This window comes from Furipterus horrens, unplaced genomic scaffold, assembly GCF_987537825.1.
Source record: "Furipterus horrens unplaced genomic scaffold, mFurHor1.1.pri manual_scaffold_1, whole genome shotgun sequence".
Taxonomy (NCBI): Eukaryota; Metazoa; Chordata; class Mammalia; order Chiroptera; family Furipteridae; genus Furipterus; species Furipterus horrens.
In genome coordinates this window covers 198,696,099-198,722,110 of record NW_028327171.1, presented here as the reverse complement: position 1 = coordinate 198,722,110, position 26,012 = coordinate 198,696,099, and the positions used below count along the sequence as shown (strand labels likewise).

Sequence of the window (26,012 nt, the reverse complement as noted above, 5' to 3'; positions counted from 1 at the left end):
GATATTAATGACTATACTTATTTAAAAAGCAGTACAAATTAGTTAACACTGAATTTATATTTTTATCTCAAAATTATGCTTTAAGAATATTTTAATATTGATGCAATATCTTTATAAATTAGTCGCCTCTACAGTTACTTTATTGAATAATGGTAAGTCTATTCTTCACCCCAGGAATCATCAGTGAGAAAATGAGCCTATAGGTCTTGCGCTTCTTTTTTTTCCCCCTTCACATAAGCATTCATAATTTTTGAAAATTGTTATGCAATAGGGAACTTGTCGTTTTGTACCTGACATATAGATTTTCCTATTCATTCTAAAGAGAATGTAACCCTTATATTCACCTTCTAAAGTTTAACATTAATTTTTTCTTTATTACTTTGACTTTTTAGTAATTCTTCTTTAGGTCTCCTCTTGTATTGCTACAACTTTGGATATCACAAATACATATGCTTTCACATAGAAGTATACAGTGAAAAAGGTTTTAATCTTTTCTTTATGACTACAACTAGTTAACATTTAAAAAGACAAAAAGTAGAGATGTTTTGTTCAGAAATTGCACACTTTTTTTAAATTTTTATTTTTATTTTAATGGTAAAATTAACCTAAGAAAGTTCTTTTGATATCAGGTCTAACAAATTAAAATTTGAGATTTTTAAATGTAACGTTATATTTGCTACTATGTTCATTTGGACAAAATACTTAAAAATATTCTTATATAGTCCATACATCCCTCTAAGCTTTACCAGAACCTTGCTTCTCATTCATATAATTTAATTGTCTATGCAGAAAAGCTGTTATTTAATATTGAATTTTAATTAAACTCTACCTACTATATACTTTCCCAATGTACATACAGATCCTGTTCAGATATTATAATTATATTTTCATAGGAAGACAGAACTGGAAATGGCCAAAATAAATATTTTATATTACTTCAGAGATATAAATCTTAGACACCCACACTATTTAATAATATAGACAAATTAATATGTGTTCAATACTCCCTAGTACTTGCCTTTGAAAACTAATTCTTAACTAATCACCTTAGAAAATTAATTCTTAAATCAATCTGAACTTCAGGAACATGAGAAAATGCATTTTTTAATTTCTCTTTTTAGTTTCAGAATTAATTAAATGATATTAAAGCTGCCAAGAACCTCCGATTTACATAGTCCAGTCTTCTAAAGTACAACAGAAGTTCAAAAATTTGAAGAGCCTTCTCAAAGTCTTGAGAAGTTGAGGATATCATTCAAATCAAATATTATTATTATATCTAATTTCAGTGTTTTTCTCTTTTCATTATTTTGTATTATATTCTTCCATCACCATTTAGTCCCCTTATGCCTCCTCTACTCCTGCAATCACCACTCTGTTCTCTAAGTTCATGAATCCTTATTCCTTTTTGCTCAATCCTTCCACTATTTAAAGCTTTTAATGCACACATATTGAATTTTGTAATAGTGTAAACACCTTGAAAGCAGAATGCATGTGTGATTCAGCCTCAAATAATGAAACCAGACAACAAAATTGCTGAATAACTTGTAATGTATAACAGGTGCTTGATGAGTGTTTCTTGATTAAATGAAAGCATATAGAGCTCCTAAGTTATTTTTAAGTAATTAATAGGTTGACTGGATTAATCAAATGTTATTTGTGGTGTGAATATTGAATATGGCTTAATAAAAATTTAATGTGACTTTTCCCCCAAAGGGTATTTGGGTGCCTGAAGGAGAAACAGTGAAGATCCCTGTGGCTATTAAGATTCTTAATGAAACAACTGGTCCCAAAGCCAATGTGGAGTTTATGGATGTAAGTACAGATTCAGGCAATCGAATTTTTATCTATTATTTGTACTGTTTTTAGAATTAAAAAAAGACACTCTATTGCTTACAAAGTTCCTTTTCTGAAAAAGGCATAATCTTATCAAAATTAAAGTCTTAAGTCGAGGTCAGTAAACTTTTGCTTAGAAGACCACAGAGATTAAATAGGTTTTGTGTGCCACGTGGTCTTTGTGGCAACTACTCAACTCTGTCCTTTTAGTAGATATGCAGCCATAGACAAAACCAAACAAAACAGGGGAATGGAGGTGACTGCATTCCAATAAAACTTTATTTACACAAACAATCTGAAGGACAGATTTGGTCTCAGGCCAAACCCTGACCTTAAGGGTCATGTGTTCACTAATCTAACAAACTGCATTTGGTCGTAGTGATGATGGTTTGAAAAATGATTGAGACTGCTAGATTTTATTGTTGCTATGATCTGTTTAGTTGAAAATAATCAATAAATATTAATTACTGTATAAGCTAGTCTCTGTTAAATTATGAATCCAGTTAAGTAAGATAATTTTCCATTGAAATTTACTTTTTTCAATTCAAGTTCAGAAGACAAGATCTTACAGAAAATAAAAACTCTAACTGTAAAATAGTAAGATAGTTCTGAGGAATGAAAGTACTTTATAAGATCAATTTAAACTTTAAGACTTCCATAGCAAAAATTGTGAATTGAGATGTTCAGCAAATTTCAGAAGGTAAGAGAAATGAAACTATACACATAGTATACTGTTATTTTTTTCACATTCAACATGAGGTATCTTGCCAGGGGTTCTTATCAAAGGCCCCATGTGTGTGGTGTGTGTGTGTGTGTGTGTATACAGATATATTACACATACATACATAGTCTTTCTTTATATTTTAGAATGATGTCTTCAGTAATAAGAATGATTTTGATTTTCAAATAAACTTCATATGAAAAATGATGCAAGCATATGCACTTTGATTTCTTTTCTTTTTTTATAGATAGATTGTTCTCTATTTCTACTCAATTTCTCTTATAAGCTCTTATGTAAGTTTAAAGAAGCTCATTTTGTGACCTAGGAAATTTTGTCTAGGTATAATGCTCACCATCTTATAGGCCTACTTTTAGTTTAATGTATTATTGGTAATAATAGTGGCTGGTAATGAGGCAAGACGAACCCGTTGCTCTGGTCAATTGGCACCTTGCCTTACTGGTTACTAAATATGTTACATACTACCCTTGTTGCATGTCTACCAACACCTATCTAAGAAATATTGAGAATAGTAACTAAATGATGTTTTCTTCTGTAGATCGCTAAAAGTTCTGATACTCTATGGCTACATGTCCTGGCTCATATATTAAAATCTAAAACTGAAACCTTTTTTCAGTGATACCACAGTAATTTTGATCTTGACATAAATTTGGGAAGAGAATTTTCAAAGAATGTAAAAACTAAGAAAAAAAAATGACCAGGTGTAAAAACAGTGTAGGTTAATGAGTAAAACTGATAGGGGAAAAACAAAACAAAACAACAGATCTTGCCCAACATAGGCTGCAGCCAGAAGCTGAAATTCACAAGAGTGCTAATGATCTCCGTTGGAAGCTTGGACAGCCATTTTTGTCATATTTCCATGGAAACAGACTAGCAAAAAGGGGTTAAGAGGCTACAAAATAATCACCTAAGAAAGAAGCTCTAAAAACCTCATCATGTTTCTGAATGATTATTTGAAAGCTCCTAACCTCATCCATTTCTTTTTTTCCTGTTCTGAGGTCTATTCCCATGGAAACATGAGTGGGGATGACAGCTTTGAGTCTTGGGTTTCTGCTGAATTTTAAATGGCTGTGATTGAGCCATGAAAGGAGTCATTTTCCTAGATGGTTAATAGGTGGTGACTAACAGAATCCAAGGATTCTGTTTTCTTACAGATCAAAAAATTAAGGAAATATTTTGACTATGCCTATTATACCTTGTCAATAGATGCTAAAGGATTAACAAATTGATGCATGACTATTGGCGAATATTAATAAATAACAAACAGAAACACTTCCTACTCTTTCGTGACTTATTTAAAAACATTTGAAGGATAGCACAATAACTACACTCAGTTGAACTGGCAAAATTAATGGTGAATTTGGCATTTTAAATAGCCTGGTGTAATTCTAGGGCAAACATAATGCCTACATTTTATACCTACACTTTTATCTCATTTTTTATGTTTGTAGATAATTAAGAACTTAACAACATATAAAATCACAATAAAAATGTTTGTGTAAGCAAAAGTATTTGTGATTTGTACCTAAGGATTCAACTGAATTTAGAAATATTCCTAAGATTATTAAATTAAAAGTCATATGGCTGGCATATGTCTTAGTCTGGATTCTTCCAGAAGCAGAAACAAGGATTTGAGTGAAAGTTTATTTTGGAGATGAAAGACTCACAGTAGGAAAATCTGGAAGAGACAGGGGAGCCACTAAAGCCAGCTGCCATCATGAGTGATTGGACCTTCTTTCCATGGGAGAGACTGACAGCCAGTGTAGGACATAACACCTCGGAGTTACCCTGCTCAAGGCTTAAGGGAGCTCATGAAAGGACTCCAGCTTCCAGTCATTGGTTGAGGGCTACTGAGGGAGAAAGGCATTTATTCTCCTGCATGTCTTACCTGCCAAGGGTCGCAAAACGGGCTTTCGGGGCAGGAGCCACTGGGCAAAGGAATGCAGGTAGAAGGTAGCTAGTGCAGCACTGCGATGGAGCGTTCTCAAGATAACTTTTAAACACAGAAAAGGTTACCGCAACCATGCTACCTGTGCCTTTTGCAAAGTAGTGCATGTGTGTATTTGTATTTCTATGCATGTGTCCATGTGTTTTATAGCATTTTATAAAAGGAAAATAAAGCTTCCCAAAACAATGGAAACTACATATATAATAATGAAGCATTAAGCGTCTCCCGTACCTCTCCCCAAACTTTACACTTAGGATAGAATGTTCTAGATTTGATAGCCTCTACTACTAGTTTTATCAGATATAGCTGTGTTTTACTGGTTATTATAATAAATAATGCAAATACAGCAACTTAATACTGAAAACTCACTACATCTGACATTTCTGTTGATATCCAAAGGCAAAGGAGAGGACTTCTATGTTTTCTTAGAATTTTTACTATAGGCAAAAAAATAAGTAAGAAGCAATTTGTGTTCTATTAAATGTTACACTAAAAGCAAGAGAAGGAGAATTTGATCACGAGGCTGTTACTCAGCTCACCTGAATATGTCTAATGGATTCATAATAATAGTAATAACATAGTGCTAGTGGATGGCTAGTCCATTCTTCATTCTGATAAAAGAAGATTATATCGAACAACATTAAGAAAATGGCTCTAAAGGTCCACCTTTATAAGAAGAATGACTACATCTATACAGATTCCTACTTATTTGAAATCATACTGTTTCATTGCAAAAATATTTTGTTTTCTTTTATATTATCCATCAATGGTACAGAACACATACCTAAAAATGTGGATATAGAATAGGATTCCTGGAATTGGGGTTCATGATCTCAAGTCAGGCAGACTCTAAAGTTTCTCTGAGTTTCCACGACTGTTGTTGTTTTTTTTTTTTCCTTTTTCCCTCTGATATTTAAGTCCACTATTATTTCACATAAGTGGAGAGGGCAAATGTTTTAAATTATTTTAAATCAACTCATTTTCTTAAAAATTAATATCAAGCTACAAGAAGTTCTGCAATTATCCTACATTTCAATGACTTAATAATAATTCAACTCTAGCTGAATCTTCCTGGCTTTAGTCTCATTCTTCCTTCCCAATCAACCACCCAGTAAGGTGCTGCACGGAAATCCATCTCAAACCACCCAGCCGTACTGTGTGATTTCCATATCAAAGGGAGAGTAACTTCTTTCCCTTACCCTATGCAACAGGACATTCTGTCTTACACAACTGTCATTTTGCTATTTTCTGAATAAATTTCCATGTGAATTTTTTATTTATTTCTCTTTTCTATATGGACTTCATGATAGTAAATGTCTTGAAGGGAGTTGTTTCAGCTCTAATGGCTGTCATATTAGTGGCTGAAACAAACTGCATTTGTAGGCAGAATTTATATATTCTCTCAGATTATAGCAAACTTACTACAAAATGATTTGAAATATATTTTGTTTTATAACATTATTTTTACATTACAATATTTTCATGCATATAGATCCTCACAGTTAACAGTAATCTTTATCCAGATCCTGTGTCATAGTAATAGATTTTTTTAAATTCATATAATTTAATCCAATTATATTTTAGAGTTATTAGATATTTCTCATTTACATATGTGGCTATACTTCATCAATTTCAGAAGTTAAAAAAAAAACAACTTTTTTTAAAGGCCCTTTATCTAGATTTCACCGGATTCTACACTGCTTGCATGACCATGAAAGTTAGTAAACCAATCTTTGCCTTCTTAAAAAAAAATAAAGGTGAAGTAGTTAATAAAAGTTTTGGATAATTTCTTTACTTATAAAAATAAATCTTCAGAAAAACAATATAAAAACGCCAATATACACAGAATTTAGAGCCTTTTAAAGATCTAATAAAATGAAAAGAAAAATTTCTTAGTAACTTAGGTAAGTTATTTCTGTTATAGTTTATATCATTGTCCCTTGTTCCCATCCTGTTATTCTATGCAACTCGGTTGGCAATAACATCACATCTGAAATCACTATTTCAAACATCCCCTTCTCCAGCCACATTGTCCAGCCTCTCCAGATATTTTTTATAGAACTTACTTGAGGAACATTTTATGTTCTTAGCTATCTCCCCTTCATTGACTCTCTCCTGCTTCTTACTATCCCTCAGCTGCCACTCACCTATCCTCACATCCTTCCACAGATAAGTGATATACATCGCCCATTATTATAATGACATTCTTATAAAAATCTTCAACTTCCTCATTTTTCAATGTTAATATGACAGTAAGCAATACTAGAAACATTGAAATGTCTCAATGCTGTGTTTTTTGTCTCCTTTCAATCTACACATTTTCCTTAGATCATTTTACTAGATTATCAAATCCCATCTCTAGTCTATTTATGAAGCCAGCTTCATCTCTGTCTTGATATTGCCATGTCAAAAGCTCAGGGACATTTTAATGCAATCGGAATGTACCTCTCCATCTTCTCTTTCAAATATTTTCTGCATTCAATTTTACCCATTTAAATAATTTGTATATCCATAACAATATCTGTTCCTATTAGAAATTTGTGATTTATCTTTGAATGTGACAGTCTCTCAAACTTTCAATTTTCATTTCCAATTCAAGAGCAAATAAATGCTTTGAGTCTGTGCCAAAAATACATTTGAAGAGCAGCTGCTTCTGCTTCCATTTCTCCTTCTCCTTCTTCTTATCCTTCTCCTTCTTTTTCTTTTTTTAATATTCCATTGCCACCACCTAATCAAAGCCATCAATGTCTTCGGCTTGAATTATGAGTATAACTTCCAATTTTCAATATGATGTGTGAATAAAATCTTTTAGTATCTTTATGAAGTAAAGTAAGAGACTAGATCCTTGGCTCCTAAAACTCCTAGTTACTTTGCCAGTCTTCTTTCTCATCACTAACTTTCTTTCTACTCCTTTCCCAAGCCAAGCAAGCCATTCAATGCCTTTCCTTTAGTGTCCTTCCTCTAATTCCATCTAATGAACTCTTAGTTTTCCTTATTATCTATGTTTAAGTGTGCTTCCTCAAAGATCCATTTCTTGAGCTCTTAATCTAAATAGTAACCTACTAACAGTGCTCAGAAATTTTCCTTTGTGCATCTATCATTATTGATTATTATATGTTTATGTATCCTAGTTATATTGTAGAATCCCACTCTCCATCACTAGGATCGCTAATGACAGGGACTGTGTTAACTCCACCACTAAATATTTATTGGCAAGCACAATAATGTAAGCACATAGGAAATACTTGGTTAATTGACCGAATGGTTTTATTTTTCTATTTTTAAATGAGCTTTATTATTCCTCCTTTAAGCCTCTTCTATTCCAGTCTAATCAATTCTGTAATTCTGCCCCCGCCCCCATAGCCCTATCTTTGTTTGTCATATTGTACTTGGGTCAATTTCCTTAGGTGTTTTTATTGCTCAGCCCTGATTTATTTCTTTAAATTCAATTTAGTAGCTGTCTCACACCCAGAGCACCAACATATTACCTAGGAATAGGCCTTCTTTATTGACTCTGTAGGACTCAGTGTACCCTCTGAATGTCCTTTGAGAAGGAAAACCCCTTGCAGACTTTCCCTAGTGGGGACCCTCTGAATGGGTTCCTATGAATGTCTTCTTTATAGATGGGATGGTTGTATTAGGTTTCATTTTTAGCTTTTTAATTTTGAGCTCCAGGAATCTTATGTAGTAATTTTGGATATTTGCTTCTCCAATGTCAATCTGTTATTCAAGTGTCTCTTCCCATTCTTGTTTCTTGCCCATTTACTTCTATTTAAATAGGAATAAAAATGCAAAGATGGAATCCTGTATAAAAAAGAGAAAAAAAGTTTTGATTTTTATCACAGATTTTGGTAAAAGTAAATAAAAATAATTGACTGCAGTTATTATAAATCATTGCAAGTAAGAGTTATCTGAATTTATAGATACCCTAAAACTTGAGCTTTAAATATTATCATAGGGGATACTAAAAAGTTTGAAAATAGGCCAAGTACTTGACAAGTTTTGCATTCTAACAGGCTTGATTTCTCCCTTGAAGCACCTAAAAGAGACTACATAATCCAAAACAGGGTCTTCTCTGATTAGCTCTCTGCTTCTGTTTCTCCAAAACATTTCTGGAATTTGTGTGAATAAAAGGACATTTTTCAAGAGCACATAGTCCATTGTCCCAGGATTTAAATTTGATGAATGGATATAAGTAGTCTGTTAAAGACATTGTTTCCATATTGTAAGTATTTGCCAGCTCTTCCAACTCTACCATTTGATAAATTTCATACACTACTAAAGAATGTATCACTCTGTCACTATAAGCTGGAAGAGAACTGTGCTGATCAGGTGTAGTTTCTGACTCCAGTATGAATGATATTTACTAATTTTGATGGCTTAAGAAGATGTCTCCACTCAGTTTGACTGCATCAGTAGGAAGAATTGCATATTACTCATAAAATTTATGTGGAAAGCTTTTGCCCACAGAGCAAGCAAAGACCAGGACATAGAATTTCCAGATAATCAGCAAACTATTTTAGACATATCAAACCTTAATATAGATGGTTTTGTTAATGCTCTGTTTATAAATTTAAGAGTACAAAATACTGTTTCTGTGGGATGAAAGGATCATCTGAATAAAGTTCCAGTTTGCATTATATGGCAAAAGTGACTTTAGTTATTTAAACAGCGATAACTTGGTTCAGGAAATAAAGTCTTAATATGCAGTGATATTTAAAATAGTGTACATGCACACACACACACATATGTATATGTATATATATATATATATCTACACAATGGAGTGAATATATATTAATATTATGTATTATATTTTATTAATATTACAGTTATTTTGTGATATGTTATGTATATATATTCACTGCACTGTGGTGTGTGAATAAATGGTAAATATACTCTCCATCACATTTTTAATGTACCTTTCCAAATTTAATTATGCCACTGAGTAATCATCTATTAGAATTAACAGATTGCTAGAAATGATAATTCAAAAGTAACTACTTCACAAGGCTATCTCAAACATTTTCTTATACTTTTCTCAAAATGATCAAAACATTTCACATTCTACCCCACACCACTGCTATAGTAGTAACAGGTTTGTGTCTATAATTTGCAAAGCATAGACTGTCCAGAACTAAACACAGTGACCAAATAATATCTAACTCCGTGACTCATTACTCAGTCAGCATTGCCTCTACATCATCCATTATCATCCTTACGTCACAGCCACAGTAAAAGGTCCCTCTGACATGGACAGTTAGAGATTCGCCTCAAATTGCAACAGATCTCTATGTTTAGTTGAAGCTCGTGTTTCAAAACAGGAGTCAGCAATCCTGGATCACACCTGGTCGATTTCCATCTAGATTAAAGATACTATGTAAGCAAGAATGAATTTGGGTACTGTTTCCTTGGCATTCAACTCTCCCTCCCCTTTATTTAACTGCAAAAGCTGATCTGTGCAGTATACAGTGGTGGGTTTAGACAACCACATTTACATCAATGACAAGCCAAAACCAGAATGAGAAGTGTCCTTCTTGATCGTGTTTAACAACTATTAATAACAGGCATGTTTTTTAAATATATTTTCTAGGACCTAATATGTAAAATAGATCAAAGTTACAAATTAGAAAGTAAAAAAATAAAAATTTTGTTGTCTCTAGACTGAGACAAAGGAAAATCTAAAGATGGGCATTAATATGTCTATTTTGTGAGTAGAATGACGTTTACAGGTAGTATTTAAATAATTTTTCTTATTCCAAAGCCAGTAAGGGAAAACAGAGCCTGTGTTTTGACAGAAATCTATCCAGCTCCAACATCTTCTGCTTCTCACACCACTCCTCTGCCTCCTGCAAACGATCCCAGCATCCAAGTGAGAGGCAGTTTCTACGTAATCAAACAAGTAGCAATTTCTTTATAGAGTTTTATTTCTTTTAAGTTTTTCTTCTGAGTTTCTGAGGTGGCCTGTTGCATTCATTGAATTCAAACTTTGTTCAAGAGGTATTCTTGCTCTTCAAAGCCATGTGGATAACCTCACCATTTGCTTCTTATTTATTACTGTTTCATGTGATGTTTTATGTCATTCATTCTTGCCCTCAGAATAAAAAATCAAATTAAGTACGTATGACTTTGTACCAGACAAAAATCTAGACAAATCCTCTGATTTCTACAAACAAAAAGAATTATAATGCATTATATTGCATAAGCATTTTAAACCCATAATTACCAGTTTGCCTAACAGGATTACTATATCTATATTTCTTTTAACCCGTTAAAACAATAAATTGTAATATGCATGATACACGAATGGGTTGTTTGTTTTTCCAAAAAGATATACCAAGATATTCTTTGGAACATTTGTAATGCTGCTGTAGCTCCTAAGAGGCGATGTTTTTGATGCTCATAGCTTGAACTTCACATATAATTCTGCATGCACAGAGTGATTAAAAATAAAAATGAACACCTCTGAGGTAGTCAGATTATGATTTTGTCAAAGAAGATAAGCAATTACTTAAGGCTTTTTATCTCAAGACTAAAAAGCCTAGGATTTTCTACAGTGATCCTTGACACTGCAATTTTATCTAGGGTTTTGATCCACTTGCAAATTTAATCTAACCTCTCTGAACCTAAATGCTCCATTATCTGTTAAAAAATAATTAGAAGTTGTAAGCAGACGTCTGCATAGGAGGAGCTCCCTGGGAGTCCCTAAGCTCATTGAAGCAAGGAGTTTGGCAGATTACTGGTCACCTGACATTGGACCAGCAGCTAATAATAGCAGGAAATGCTGCTCAGCTAGGTGAGAATGTCAATTTGGGGGAAATGAAAGTGAAACATTTGAGATCTGTAAATTTCCTTTTTTTATTTATTTACTGGTAAAAAGAAAAAAAATAACCAAGGGAGCCAGTAATTTTTTTTTCTTTTTTTTTCTTTCGACAATTAATAATTAAGATCTAGGGCCCACTTGATTTCAGTCATACTCACTGTAATTTTCCTGTATCCCCATAATAAAAAGGTAGTGAATCAGGAATATGTTTGGTATAATGCGTGCAAACAATAGGTGAATCTGACCAGTAAATTAAAAATTGTCAGCTCTAGCAAGCATGTGGCAAATTAACTGCAGGAAACATGTGTGAGCTTTTGGGGAGGTCTGCAAACACAAGGGGTTTGATTGTAAAGCCAGAAGAGGTCTTTATTCCTGTGATTAAAGCGATGAGCCAGGTTCCTTTCAGATGAAAACTAAATTAATTTCAAAATGTGGAATACTCATTCACTTAATGGAAAGTGTTACCATATTCTCATTAAGGGAGAAGTATTCTATTGCAGAAAGATGTTTTAAAACACATCTCTAGTTTTTCACATGTTTATTTTAAAAGGGTGAATTTCAACCTACATTACTCCCTTTTCTCTAATTTTTTACTAAATGTATAACACATGTACTAAGGCATAACACATAATCCCTACACGTTATTTTTGCATCCCCAACGAGGTCATCGTTGTGTCTTAGTTAATAACTACTTCACACATTGTAACTCCCACAATATCCACATACTGAGCAGTACGTTTTCAGAAAATATTTGTTTTTCGTTTGGAGGGATGGATAAATGTATTTACTTTATTTATTTTTCATTAGACTTTTATGGAGTGCTTACTATGTGCAAAGACCCATGCTATCTGTGTGCCCTAAGGATTATAAAGATAACGACGATGGCATAGGTTTACCTTACTGAAATTTGTTAGGATCACATGAAATTGATAACAAAAGAGGACATTTCATCAGGTTGAAACAGAGGCAGTGTGATAGGAAATTAGTAGAAGAAAATAGTATCGTTCATGTTGTCTTTAGGGGTATTTTGAACACTTCACCAGTACAGGAATACCAAAATTATTTGGCCTTCCAATGTATTTGGATTCATTTAGCTAAAACACATGCATTTATTAAATAAACTGACCCTTGTTTCAGTTTGTCTATCCTCATTTTGCTTTTGCCACGTATGTGTGTGTGCACACATACACACATGGATGTGTGTTTTAACCATGTTATGTGTGCGTGGTTTTTGTTTGTTTATTTTTTTGGAAACTGCTTTAAATAAAGAGAGGATAAATGAAAGTGCAAATATTTTCATATAACTTATTGAACATTAAATTTCTCAAAATATGATATTAAAGTTTAATATAGTTCTAAGATGTAGGTGCTCATTTCTTATTTTAAATGCTGAAAATTCTTGTTTCTGATATGTTTATTTTAAAAATGTTTATAAATATTTTATTAAAAATCAAGAACTTATTAGTTCCCACTTTAATGTAATTATTAATTTTGGGATGACTTTATTAAAAATTTCTGGTCATAAATGCTCACTCAAAGGAGTGACATAAATTCTCTCATTATTAGGTTGTAGGTATGAACATATTTTGAAAAAGTCTCTGTCCTTTTGTACACTGTAAAAACAAAATGCTCAAATACTGTTCATGACAATATTTTTAGTTTATATTTTTGATAACTATGAATAATGTCAACAGGTTCATTAAAGATAAATCAGTTCTTCTGGTTGGTAATCTAATTGTCATTGGAAGTAATTGCTTATAGGAAAAATAGTGCTATTTTAAAGAATTGTTTTTCCTTCTAAATTGGGTTATATCATCTTATTATATGTACACATTTCTTTAGTAAACAATAAATCTGTACTTAAGTACTTCATGGACATTTGTAGCTATTAAATAAAAAGCATTCTTATTTACAAATGGAAATTAAGATATTTATAAAGTTTGTACATAATTGTGCTAGCTGAGTTTTCTAACTGAAAATAAATTAAAACGCTTTACTAATAAGTCATAAAGTCTTTCCACTGCTCCTGAAGTAAACAGAATTGATATCAAATTAATGTTTTATCTGTTGTTCAGAGGAACCTACCATCTGCATCTAAGAAAGGTCCATTATAAACTTTATTAAAACTTCTTAAATTAGAATAACTCTATTTTTTTATTTTAATGTTTTAAGTATATTTTATTGATTATGCTATTACTGTTGTCCCAATTTTCCCCTTCGCCCCCTTCTGCCCGGTACCTCCCTTCTCCCCAGCAAACCCTGCTTCCCTTAGTTCATATCCTTGGGTTGTGCATATAAGTTATTTGGCTTCTCCATTTCCTATACTATTCTTAATGCCCCCCTGTTCATTTTAATATTTTAATGAGAATGTCATAAATACTAATTAGGAGAACTCTTATGTAGAGGAAATACTAAATTTAGACTCTTAGTTTAGAAAACCTTGGTCAAAATTCTAGTTCAACTAACTATATATAAGTCAGAAACCCAATGGGCACCCTGGGTAATCTCTGTTTTGGCAAAACAAAATAATAAAAGATGGCTGAGTGTTGTTAAAAATGCTAAAAACTATTCTATTATTTATAAATTATTATATAAATATAAAATAGTGTTTTCTTTAATTCTGGAAGGTTATAATCAACATAATAAATTAATAGTTATTAGTGTGAAAATACCCATTATTTATTAAAACATGTAAAGGAATTCAGGATGTCATTGGAAAAGAGTCTCTATTCCTTCTGAATCTTTTGAGTGATGCTCCCTTCAGGATGGCACACTTTAGAACGGAGAATAAGCTGTGAATGACAGCTCCAATGACTTAGCGCTCTTGAGAGGAAATCAATTCTAGGACATGTATCAGGAATTCGGTTGACTTTAAGGCGTCAGAAATACAACATGGCATATACTGCAGTAGATAGGCCGTGGGGGAGGATGTTCGTATTTCCCTAATGTGGCCCACCAGAAATCGCTGTTAAATCTGAAAAGACCCCTAGTTCCAGGTATTTTTCAATAGTCTTTTTTTATTTTTTCTGTAGGTAGAATACAATTTCCAACTATGAATGAAGATGATGTAAATTTAATATATATCTCATTACAAGACCCATGTCCTTGGCCAATTTTAATCAATAAACTATTTTCTCCTTTTTAGATTTAGACTAAAAACAATATCAAGGAAGCAGAAAAGAAACAATTTATGTAAAACCTGTTAACCATGATCCAGGTGTGTTGAATAAATTTTCTCCCATTTATCATGGTAATAAAGCAACAAAGACCATCCAGCTTTAAAGCATACTTTAGCACAGAGACTTGAATAATTAATGCCAACTTTTCACAATAAGAAAATGAAAGGCTATGCTTAAGAACTTCCTATTATTTAAGAATTTTCTCTGCATGTCTTCTTTTCCCATTAGCAATTCAAATAGATACAGTGATGTTTCCATTTCTAAAGAGTAGTGTATATGCCATATTGTTATTATGTGGATAGTAAATGAAAGTTTTAAGAAATCTCTGTTAATAATAAAAGATATTATTTCCAATGCCTTAAATAAAATATATTCCTAACAGGCCACTGTTAGTTCAAGGTTAACTGTAAGCCAATCAAGACTTGATGCGAGACAGTTCTGATATGTAAGTCAACCAAGCAGTCTGCTTAAAAATGTGTATTTGCCTGCTAAGCCATTTTGAAGCATGATCCTATGTTTCTGAACTGTCCTTTTGGTGATGAGATATTGCACTACAAGGTCTTTTTATACTATGAGTTTGATAAGGCTGAATGAGAACACTGGCATACACCTAAACTATTTGAGTTACAAATCAGCATTAGAGCATAAAATTTTCAGGGACAAAGGGCCTTGGAGGATACCAAAGGGATATTTATCATCTGGATTCTCATTCTCAAAAGTGCTTATATTTAGGAACATGTCAGTATTTGATAAGGAACAGTGACTTAATTTCAAGGCAAAATACTTGTAAGAAAGAATAAAATTAGTTTCACCATTTCAAAAGTCATATGAAACAGAATACGTAGAAGCTCAATTAACATTTAGAAAGAGCCCATGACCCATGATGAGCATATATGTTGACTCAAACCTCCTTTTTTCTCTCAGGGTGTTGATTACTCTATAACACTTTCCTGAAAGTAATAATATATTTCCATTTTATCACTGATAACTGGCATTTTAAATTTGCCTTTGTGACATCAGTCGACCTATGTGTTAGACTATAACACTAAATCTATAGTTTGTCAAGGCAAAAACATAAACTGTCATGAACTAATGGATCACTTGAGAGTGTAGAAAGAATTTTTTCATAAATGTGGGATTCTGTAATAGTTCAATCAAAAAAGGAAATTAAACACACCCACTTGAACAATAATGGTGATTTGCTGTAACCCAAATAGCAGGAATACAGCTGTGACTCAGGAATAATCTGGAACTAAGAAATTAAAGGTTTTAAGGATCCACAGAGACTTCTCTCATCTTAGCTTCTACCCAGTTTGTGTATAAAGTGCCCGACTCACTCCTAGTCTGGAGAGCAGGGTTGAGGAAGAAAGATTCTCATTGACCTCTCTTGAGTGTATGCCTATCCCTAGATCCAATGAGAGGGTAAGTTACCCTTGTTCAAAAGGATTGCTCATAGCCCAGAGGTTTTACTGTGAACATTGAGTAAACACTAAGATTCATAAGGAGGGGAGGGACTAGAGAGGCAATTCAATAGATAACTGCTGACAACAGTGGATACTATTTGGTTCAGCCAAAGAGATCAGAAGAAAGTTTTATTTCAAACTACAAAGCCCCATTTTTCTCTTTTATTTTATTACTTTTTCTTTTTTGTTATTATTCGCTTTTACTTATATAATAAAAAAACTAATGGGATATTTTTCTCAATTTTTTAAATCATAGAGGTGTGTATAGATATAGATAGATATAATATATAGTATCTATATAAATATACAAATATACATTCATCCAATATATATAAAGCACATAACACTACGAACTAATAATGATTTTTAAAAAGCCCCTTGTTCTTCTGACTGCCCCCTGCGTCTTGTTTTCTGGAACTGATTTTATTAGCTATGCCTCTTGGTATTTTCCTCCATATCTCAAAAAATATGCTTATATTGCCATTTCTCAATTTCAGATATACATGTTATCTATTGACTTTCTAACATGGAAAATAAAGATTTAGCATTCTCAGATCCTTTTCTACCATTTTCACTCATATTTTTTATATCCTATTTATATCATAATTTCCCATTATATAGATAACTTAGTTTTTCTTTCTAAGTAGTATATATATTTAAATATTAATGTCTCTATATTTATGTCTTTCCAAAATTACAAAAATTATTTTATTTTCCACTAAGTCAGATACTTCAAGTAATATATCAGTTTTTTTTTGTTTGTTTGTTTTCTCTCTTGCCATCCTTAAGCATTTCCCACTCATGTTCAAATCTGGACAGCAAGTGTCTAGGTCAAAGACCCAGCAGTAACCCTGGGCCCTGTTTCCCTCACCTAGAATTCCCCTTTGCTTCTAATTCAGTTAACTCTTGTAGCTCCTTGATACGACACCACATCTTCCTCCTTCTTGGTTTCGTATTTTACTTTATATTTCATTTGAAGAATTATTAAGTACAAAAACAAGTTAACTATAAAATATAAAGAAGTTCTGTATGTCCAGTACCCTAGGGGTGATGAAGAGCACGTAAGGAAGGATAAACTGAGAGGGACCCAGACTTTGTGTCGGAAGATGTGTTTTGGCCACAGGAGAGCAGAGAAGCTCCTGGGTTAGCTAGGCTGGTGCTGGTTTGGAGTTCTTGGGCAATCGACAGACATCCTGTGGAGTGCAGGCTGGGGAGCAAGTGATTAGCAGTTCGTAGTATGGACGGGCTCAATGTGGGAGTCCGGTCAGGGACTGAGGAAAGACTTGCAGAAGGGATAAGAATTTGGCATGTGACGCAGGCAGCTGTGTGCTGAGGGAGTACAGACAGACAGATGACCTCCAGCAGGCCGCGTGGGGGCTTGCTGTTGGAGTCCAAGCAGCCCGCTGAGTGCAGAGTCCGTCGGAGCACCTGCACAGGCAGACAGGAGGCCTGCAGGACTCGGTTTGCATGTCAGGGGCTGTGTAAAAGTTATGACAATGCCCAAGGCTGCAACGCCTCAGAGGACCAACTGACTTCTGGGCCCACGGCTGAGGAGGGCTCTACTGAATGTCCTCATATGCAAGCTGTGGACTTCTCTCAATGCTCCCCAACACCTGCACACACCACCCCTCCTAATACATGCCAGACGTGGCAGGAAACCTCTTCCTTCTGCAGTGTCCCTCCAGAGACAGCTAGTTTCTCACTGTGTCCTCACAACTCTCTGAGCTCTCTTCCGAGGGCACTGATGCCATCCCTGAGAGCTCTGCCCTCATCACTTAGCCACCTGCCAAAGCCCCCACACAATAACTACTGTTGCATTAGGGGTTAAGATGTCAACATAAGAATAATGGCAGACACATACATTTAGCCTATAGCATCTGGTGATTTGAGCTTTATGGTGAGCAGGGATACGACTATTTGTTTGAGTTACCCACTCCAGAGCCATGTATCTTTACAGGGAAAATGTATCGTTTGTTTGAAAAAATTATACACCTGACTGTGCATTTTTTGAGATAATTGTAAATATTTCTGTTTACTATGTAGACAAAAAATGAACAAACAAACAAAAACACTTATTTATTCTTAGTAAAGCTCCTCCTCTCCCCCAGTCTCCACTATGCCTGGAGTCCCTAAAGGTAATACTTTTTTGTTTTATTTTTCCATTTGAAAACATCTGGTCTCTTTCTGGGAAGAGAAGGAGCAGTCATGTGCTTACTCCAAATAAGGAAAACATAAGCATCTAATTATTATTGATACAGATTTTAACTGTTGTTCCTGTTTTCACCCTCACCTTTCACTTTCACGATCTGTAGTAGTAAATGTCTCCAGTTTTTGTACCTTTTGCTGAATGAACTGGCCTTTATAGTCTTGGCTGCCCTCATTTAGATTTATTTTGCTCTCTGAATTTTACTACCTTCATTTTCCTGAATTTTTTGTTTTGCTTTTTTCATTTATTATTTTCTATCCAATTCTCTTTATATTTTGACTTTGTTTTTTTTTTCAAATATCTTCACTTTCATTTTAGTGGAATGTTTGAAAGGATCAGAAAATTCATGTACTTAATCTATCATTATAAACAGAAGTTCTATAAGGAATCTAAATATAAAAATCTTATGAGTCATTTTTAACCATTTTTAAAAAATAGGCTTTATTAACCCTACCTGATGTGGCTCAGTGGGTTGAGCACCGGCCTGCACACCAAAGGGTGACTGGTTTAATTCCCACTCAGGGCACATGCGTGGGTCCCAGGCCAGTTTTCCAGCCAAGTCCCCAGTTGGGGGTGTGCACAAGAGGCAACCACACACATTGATGTTTCTCTCCCTCTCTTTCTCCCTTCCTCCTCTTCTTTCTAAAAATAAATAAGTAAAATCTTTTAAAAATGGGCTCATTAAAGTACAATGAGAGAGTATGTACTCTCTAATTTTATCCATGAAATGATCTCAAACCATTTTGGAGAAAGTTTCACTGATAAGAAACAGCATTAGATGTTTGAAAATTAATTATGGTTCATTGACAATGAGAAGACTCCCACGCCTATATTCTTGTGACCCATACCCAGAAGCAAGCAGGACCAGGGGCATCTGTATTAAGAAATAGTTTAGCGCTATACCCTCACACAGTCACTGGAGGGAGAAATATCTAAGGCAATATCTACCTGCTAGGTTACAGTTAAAAGTGAAGTGCTTCTTGGACTATCCTCATAGGTTAATTTAAAAAAATGTTTGGATAAAAATTATCTCTCTGTTTGAAGTATAAGAAACATTTTATAGGAAATAATATGCCTGATATAAATTGTCTAAAAATGACGGTCGGCAGTGCCACTGCCAACTCTAGTGTTAATAGCTCCCAAAATATTTATGATGCCCTAGGTTTTCACAGATTATGGAGGTATAAAGATTGCCACGGTGAAAGAACACAGTTAACAACTGGATGACTCTGGCAAAAGGAATCTAAATGTTAAAACATCAAATCTTTTTGACTTGATAGTTGAAAAAAAGAACAAATCATTTTTTTGTGAGTCTGGTAGCTCAAAGAGTATTTCCTTAATGGAAAGCTGAATGTAGCTGAAATTAACATGACTAGTCATGTTTTTATGCTCTTTTAATATTTTTTTTATAGGAAGAAATAAAAAGTTCAAAGCAGAGGTTCTCATTTTTTTTTTAATTTTTGAAAGAACTGATGAAAGCTATGGACTTTTTGCTCATAAAAAGTGCACATACATGTTCAAACATGGTTTTTATTAAATATTGGGGAATTCGAAATCCCTCTGAAGTGTAGATACACAGTCAAGAATCAGTGACTTAATGTCTTTTCTTAAACCCCAGTGTTACTTTGCTGCTAAAACCCCAAGGGAAACTTAAGTGGTCGATATCTGCATTTAGACTGCCCAAGAGACGTTACTAAGTCATTGGTGTTTCAACAACGGCAGCATATTAGGAAAACTGCCAGTCGTTGTATATTTCATTTCACAACAATCTGGGAAAACAGGCTTCTACAATGACGTGATGGCTTTCTTATTTTAGAATTCTAGACTTGCCAGTCATCTTATCTTTTACACTTTAAAATGGTTGCACTAAATAATCTTTTGCAGTCACCACAATGATTCTCATAGTGCAAATTCTCCAAGTGGTCTGACTAATCGTCTTCTCCAGGCAGGCCTGTGCTTACAACTTTTAGACAGATTATTACGGTATTTTATGAAAAGTTCTACTGGAAAAGATATTATACCTTTTAAATGCCCATTTTATTTGAGTTATTCCTATTCTTAGACAAATTTATGATAAGATAGATTTCCTGAGGCTATAACTTAAACTACTTTCTGGATATATTAAAAAAAAAAAAAAAAAAAAAACTTCTCTAAAAGACAATAAGGAAACTGCAACTTAGTTGGCAATAAAGTCTTTATAAACTGGATATGTTTCAGCAGATTGTATGACTGCCACATTTTTAATAATATTATCATATTTCAGTCTTGAATTGTACTGTTTTTCTTCAGTCACTTCGTGCAGCTTGAGAATATACAAAAGAGAAAACTCTTTTTAAAGTAATTTATTCATTAAAAAGTGTCAAAACCTAAATTATCATTATTTTTACTCTTATATGGCTTTCGCCATTTCTATGAATACACTAGATTTCTAATGTATGGTTTCAGGTCTGTTTTGGTTACACTGTAGTTCCTGGCATCACAGAGGAGACAGTAATAAATATGAATAAAAGTTTCTCGGTTACATTGGTAGGCATTCTATATATGATGTCAAAATGTTACTAAAAGAAAATTATTGCTTAGCTTATTTTCAGATGATTTATGTTACAGGTTATATTCCCCAGGAAAGATACTCTAAGATAGAATTTACTATGTGGAATGTTCTTTGGAAATGACCTTGGAATCAAAAGCTTGGGAGCTGATACGTGTGTGTGTTGGGGGTGAAGAACTGGACAGACATAAATCAGTCCGGATAACAGTTTGGCCTGACGCCTTTGGTAGACCTGGAGCTAAAATGAGCCATGAAAGTTTTCCTGAGTTGGCATCCAGCAGCTATTAGATGTGGGTCACCCTGGGAAGACTTGAGTGAAGTGGTCTTATGTAGCTCAGGAAATCTCTGAAGGGTATGTCGGCAGAAGGCAGTCTGCCAGTGGCAATGTTACATGCTGGGACAACTGGTCCTTTCTTTAAGGGGGATCAGAACAGTGGTCCTCTTGCAACACCACATATCAACAAATAAACCTATGTCTGGGCAACATAAACTGTGCAAACCGGGGGTCAAGTACATAAATCTGACTTAACATGCTAACTTCCTCTGTATGTAATGGGGGATGTTAATATGCCTGAAAGAATGTAAGATGGAATAATGTGATGCACTATATTTTGTGCTTCAGAGGACAGAAAGCTTAATAAAAATAGAAACTTTAGAGAGATGCAAAAAGGCTAAGATTTGAGCTCATTTTGCTTAGGTTTGGCTGAACTTAGGGGACAGGGAATTCATTGCACTATCCCTAGATAAGATAGATTTGTCTTAATAAAAATGGTTCTACCTCTGAGAAATCAAACTCTAGATTTCCAGCGTTTGACTACAGTGACCTTTCCTAACATTTATCTTACTCCCACACTTCATTAAATATTTTCCTGGCCTAATTCAGAGCTCCTAAGCCTCCTCTCTTTTTTAAGTCTGTTAGCTGCCAGAGCCTGCTTTATTTTCATGACCCATCATCCATAACTTCAAATTCTTCACCTACCTTCTTGTCACTACCATCCAGCGTATTACTGCTTTGATTTTTTTACCACTACCATTCTTGACTTTTTGTTAAAATAACCTTGCCAGTTTCCATTCATGCTCAACACAAGAGGAGATTCCCCAGCCCCCCACTAGTGTCAACATGGAGAAAGACCTCATTATTGTGCCAAAAACACTTTTCTTTATCCACTCGGAGGATCTTTACATTTCTACTGGTCCTTAAACTGTTCTAAAACTCCTCATGTGTTTCTCCTAGTGATTTTCCATCATCTCCTTTGACCTCTTTCAATCCCTTATACATTTCAAAATGCCTCAATCATCCTTGTGTATCTCATTTGCTAACTTCATGGATCCTTTGGCCACAGTCATTCACTGGATGTTTAAAACATACCAGGCATTATGCTTCAAGATACAAAGAACTCACATCCTACAGAACTTCACCAAGGTTGATATTATAATGCCACCCTAAAACAAGGACACGCAGACCTAGTTAATCGATTCAGCTAAAGTTACACAACATATGTATTTCAAAGCAGGATTTGTATTAGAGTCTATTTGGTTCATATATCTAAGATTTTTCAACTCATCAAAAAAATGAGTGGCAAACACTGTGTTGGTTTGGAAAAACACAAAGGTATTAGACGCCCTCTGCTTTGGAGACCTAAGAGTAGAGCGTGAGAAACGAGTATAGTAAGTGTTATAATAGTGGTGCACATGACACGCTGTCGGAGCCTAGAGACTGGTGTGTTTACTCTGCCCACAGGAGCTAGAGATGATCTCACAATAGAAGTGATGTTTAAATTATATCTCAGTGGATGAGAAAGACAGTCTGTCAGTGATCAACTGAATGATAGTAAGACAGTCTCACATGCGACAGCATGGTGAAATGGAAAGCCTGGTATGTCTGAGTGTAGCCTCCCAAAGCCTGTCTGGAAATGTAGTTAATTGGGTGAGGTGACAAGGGATAAAACCAGACAGATAAGTTAGGAAAAAAATTAAGAAGAGCCTCATACATTAAATGAAGTTGTCCTCCTTCCCTCATCCTTTACCTCTTTGGCAGAGAGACAGATGTTTGCCATATATAATTTGAAAATTGTAACTTGTGACTTTTCATCTAATTCTGATCAAAATCAAAGAGCCTATTTGAATAATTAAATGAGGCACTTCATTTATCATGAGAGTTGCAATTCTATATAGGGATAACCAATATCTTTATCCATCTGCTCAATAACAACGTCTAGAAATTTTTGCAGTTTTAACATTTTGTTTCTAGTACCATGTGATAACAGACCCCATGAGTGCTTCTTAGAGGGAACATGCAGTCAATTACTCCTTCTTAAGTGTTTAGGATCATCTTTGGTGAAAATAACTATATTACTTAAAGATTATTATCATTATTGTAGAGAAAGTTTCAAAAAGAGCTTAAGTTTTTTCTTCTCCTGGCCCATAATGTACCTGGAAAATTTTAGTTTAAATGAGTAACCTCTTCCTATAGACATCTTAGTGTAAATTACCTGGAAAATGTACTCATTCTTAGTGTGAGAACTCATCTTTGCTTCAAGAGTTCACTATTTCAACTATATATTCATCCCATGTTTTTACCAAACATTTCTTTTCTAAAAGCAGAATAAGTGTATATTCAAAAATTAATAACATCATTCACACCTCAAAATCATATATCAATAATTAGACATTATATTTATTGACCCAATTAATACTTTTCATAATAATAGTTTGGAAGTGAATGCTAACCATTGTGGCCACATTGATCAGACACTCCATTCTGGTAATTGAACTCAGATGACTTTAATAGGACTAAATTTAAAACGGATATTTTGAACATAACTATCTAATGGCTTCATGATGGGTATTTTTCATAAGTGATCAATTTAGAATTTAGTTTGGGCAATACTCCAAATAGATTTTCCCATTTTTTTTCATTGACATAATTAAAAATTTACCTAGTCATTTTGATATATAATCTGAGTTACAAACCATTCTATGTTATCAATACCTAACCAGATTGCTGCTTCTGGGGCTTAAAAGTTGGGACTGACTGAAAGTAATTCTGTTTGGAAGAGGACAGTATGAAGGGGGAAGAATATGCTGATAGCTAAGCCATAAGGGCTACTCAGAAGGGTCACAAATTTGTTTTGAACTGGGTCTGGGTTGATTTAAGAAAATTACATATGGACATTTACTTCCCAGTCCTTGAAATGTTAACTAGATTTATGTCTTTAGACTTCGTGTCATTCTTATGTTTTTCTTCACACTGATTCTTGAAAATTATTTTCAGACTGACACATTTTCTAGAGGCGGATATTGAATTTTAATTAAAAAGCGAACCAAAGGGAAGAATTCAAGAAAAGAACAAGTTACTTTAGGGAATAGGAATATATACCTTTTCTTTGGATACCTTTTAAAATCTAAAAGAAAATCATAGTTAGAAAATATTATTATGTTAATATTTAGTATAACAGAAGCTCTTTTTTTTAATGTTTTTTATTGATTATATTGTTACAACAGTTCCAATTTTCTCCCCCTTGCTCCCCTCCACCCAGCACCCCCCCTCCCCCAGCAATCCCCCCCAAGTCCATACCCCTGGTTCATAAAAATTAACTATCCCCCCCCTCTCAATTATTAGGACCCTTTGTAATCTTGTAAAGGACAATGGGTGAAGGTCTCGTGCTCCTCTAGCTGCTTCAAGCTGGACATGGTCATCGTCCTACCTACCCTTGGGTCCAGAAAACCCTAATAAGAGTGGGGGTGTGGAGGGGAGGGTGGCCTTCCCACATGGGGAAGGATTGTGCAGACTCCAGGTCAGTTGGCTGTCTCCGGTCAACGGTGTGCTTGGTTTAACAGGCTGGTGTCCTTGTTGTGTTCTGGGGGCAACAGATTTGGCTAAAAGGGTTAAAAGACATCATTCAATCCATAACTACTAGATGACAAAAGGCAGGGATTAATTTTTCAATGTTCCATATTAGGAAGAAAAAAAAAAAAGGGCTTCTTTGTAAGAAGGTGTGCTAGGCACATCTCACCTGTCCAAAACCCTTTTGCCCATTATACTTAGTTTGGGCTGAGGTAAATAGTTTAGGTTTTCCCCCTCTCAGACCTCTGGGCCTTTTCTGTCCAAGCCATTAGGATAGAAAAGAGAAACCCATTTTAAAGTGAGGCCCACATACCACCCCATTCTTCCCCAACTCAGCCATTTAGTTCAGTCAAACCGTTGAGTCTCAGGAGGCAGTGCTGCAGAGAGGATTAAGTGAGGCTTATGCGTACAGACAATCACTCAGGTAATGCGATCATAGGCTTATGTCCTTTGAAAACAGAAAACACGTGTTAATTTATGTAACATAACCCACAAACAAGTCTCTAAATCTGTAAGACTGTCTTATTGGGAAGACATCCAGTTGCAAGGCACTTGAAATTCTATTTGCCTGCAACTTGAATATCTTTGATGATATCACAGACATGGTTTAATTTTCAATTGAAACCATATTTTAAATGAGAAGAAACTTTTAAGACGGTTAGTTGCCCTATTTTATAGTCTACTACTGATCATTGTGATTTTCCTTTGAATTGGCCCAGCTTTTGCTGGCTTAAGATCTTAACCCAGGACAATATCAACCATAATAATTTCAAAGCTGAGATTGCAGTTTTAAGTCTTCAAGTTTTATTTTTTTTATTTTTGTATTTGCCTTATATTCTGGATAGCAAACTCTACACATATATTTCTCCAAAATCTTCTATAACAGAAGATGTTATTATACAAGTTTATTTAACATGTCCTTATTGCTAGAAGGCGGTTGCTATTACAAAGAATGTCATGATAAAGAACCTATGTTACTTCAAATGTATGAAGGTACATCTGTAGGATATATTTCAAGGAGTAAAATGCCCAGGTCAAAAATTACATCTGTAATTTTTATAAGTAAACTCAGATTACCAATTATAGAGGTTGTGTTATTTGGAATTTTCTCCAGTAATTTATTCCACCAATTGTTTCCCTATGGCCTATGTAATAGAAAACAAGACATTATCAAATCTTTGGATTTCTTCCCCATTTGAAAACAGATGGTATTTTAATATGCTGTTTTGTTTAAAAGAACAAAATAAATTTCCTCTTACAATTATGAAAGCTAAAAGCTCAAAAATCAAGGTGTTGGCTGGGCCATGCTCCCCCAGAAGATTTTGGGGAAGGATCTTACCTTGCCTCTTTTCAGCTTCAGATAGCCCCAGGTATTCCTTTACTTGTAGATGCATCACTCTTGTCCTTGGTCTTCACACGGTATTCC

At 34.3% G+C, this 26,012-nt stretch overlaps 1 protein-coding gene across 1 annotated transcript in view; it reads left to right on the top strand.

Moving 5' to 3' along the window:
* Nucleotides 1-26,012, top strand: part of ERBB4 (erb-b2 receptor tyrosine kinase 4) — a 280,681-nt gene that overhangs the window by 61,927 nt on the left and 192,742 nt on the right. Inside the window, 1 exon segment of the mRNA XM_090288231.1 lies at nt 1,714-1,812. Within this exon segment, the coding sequence (XP_090144357.1) occupies nt 1,714-1,812 (99 nt within the window).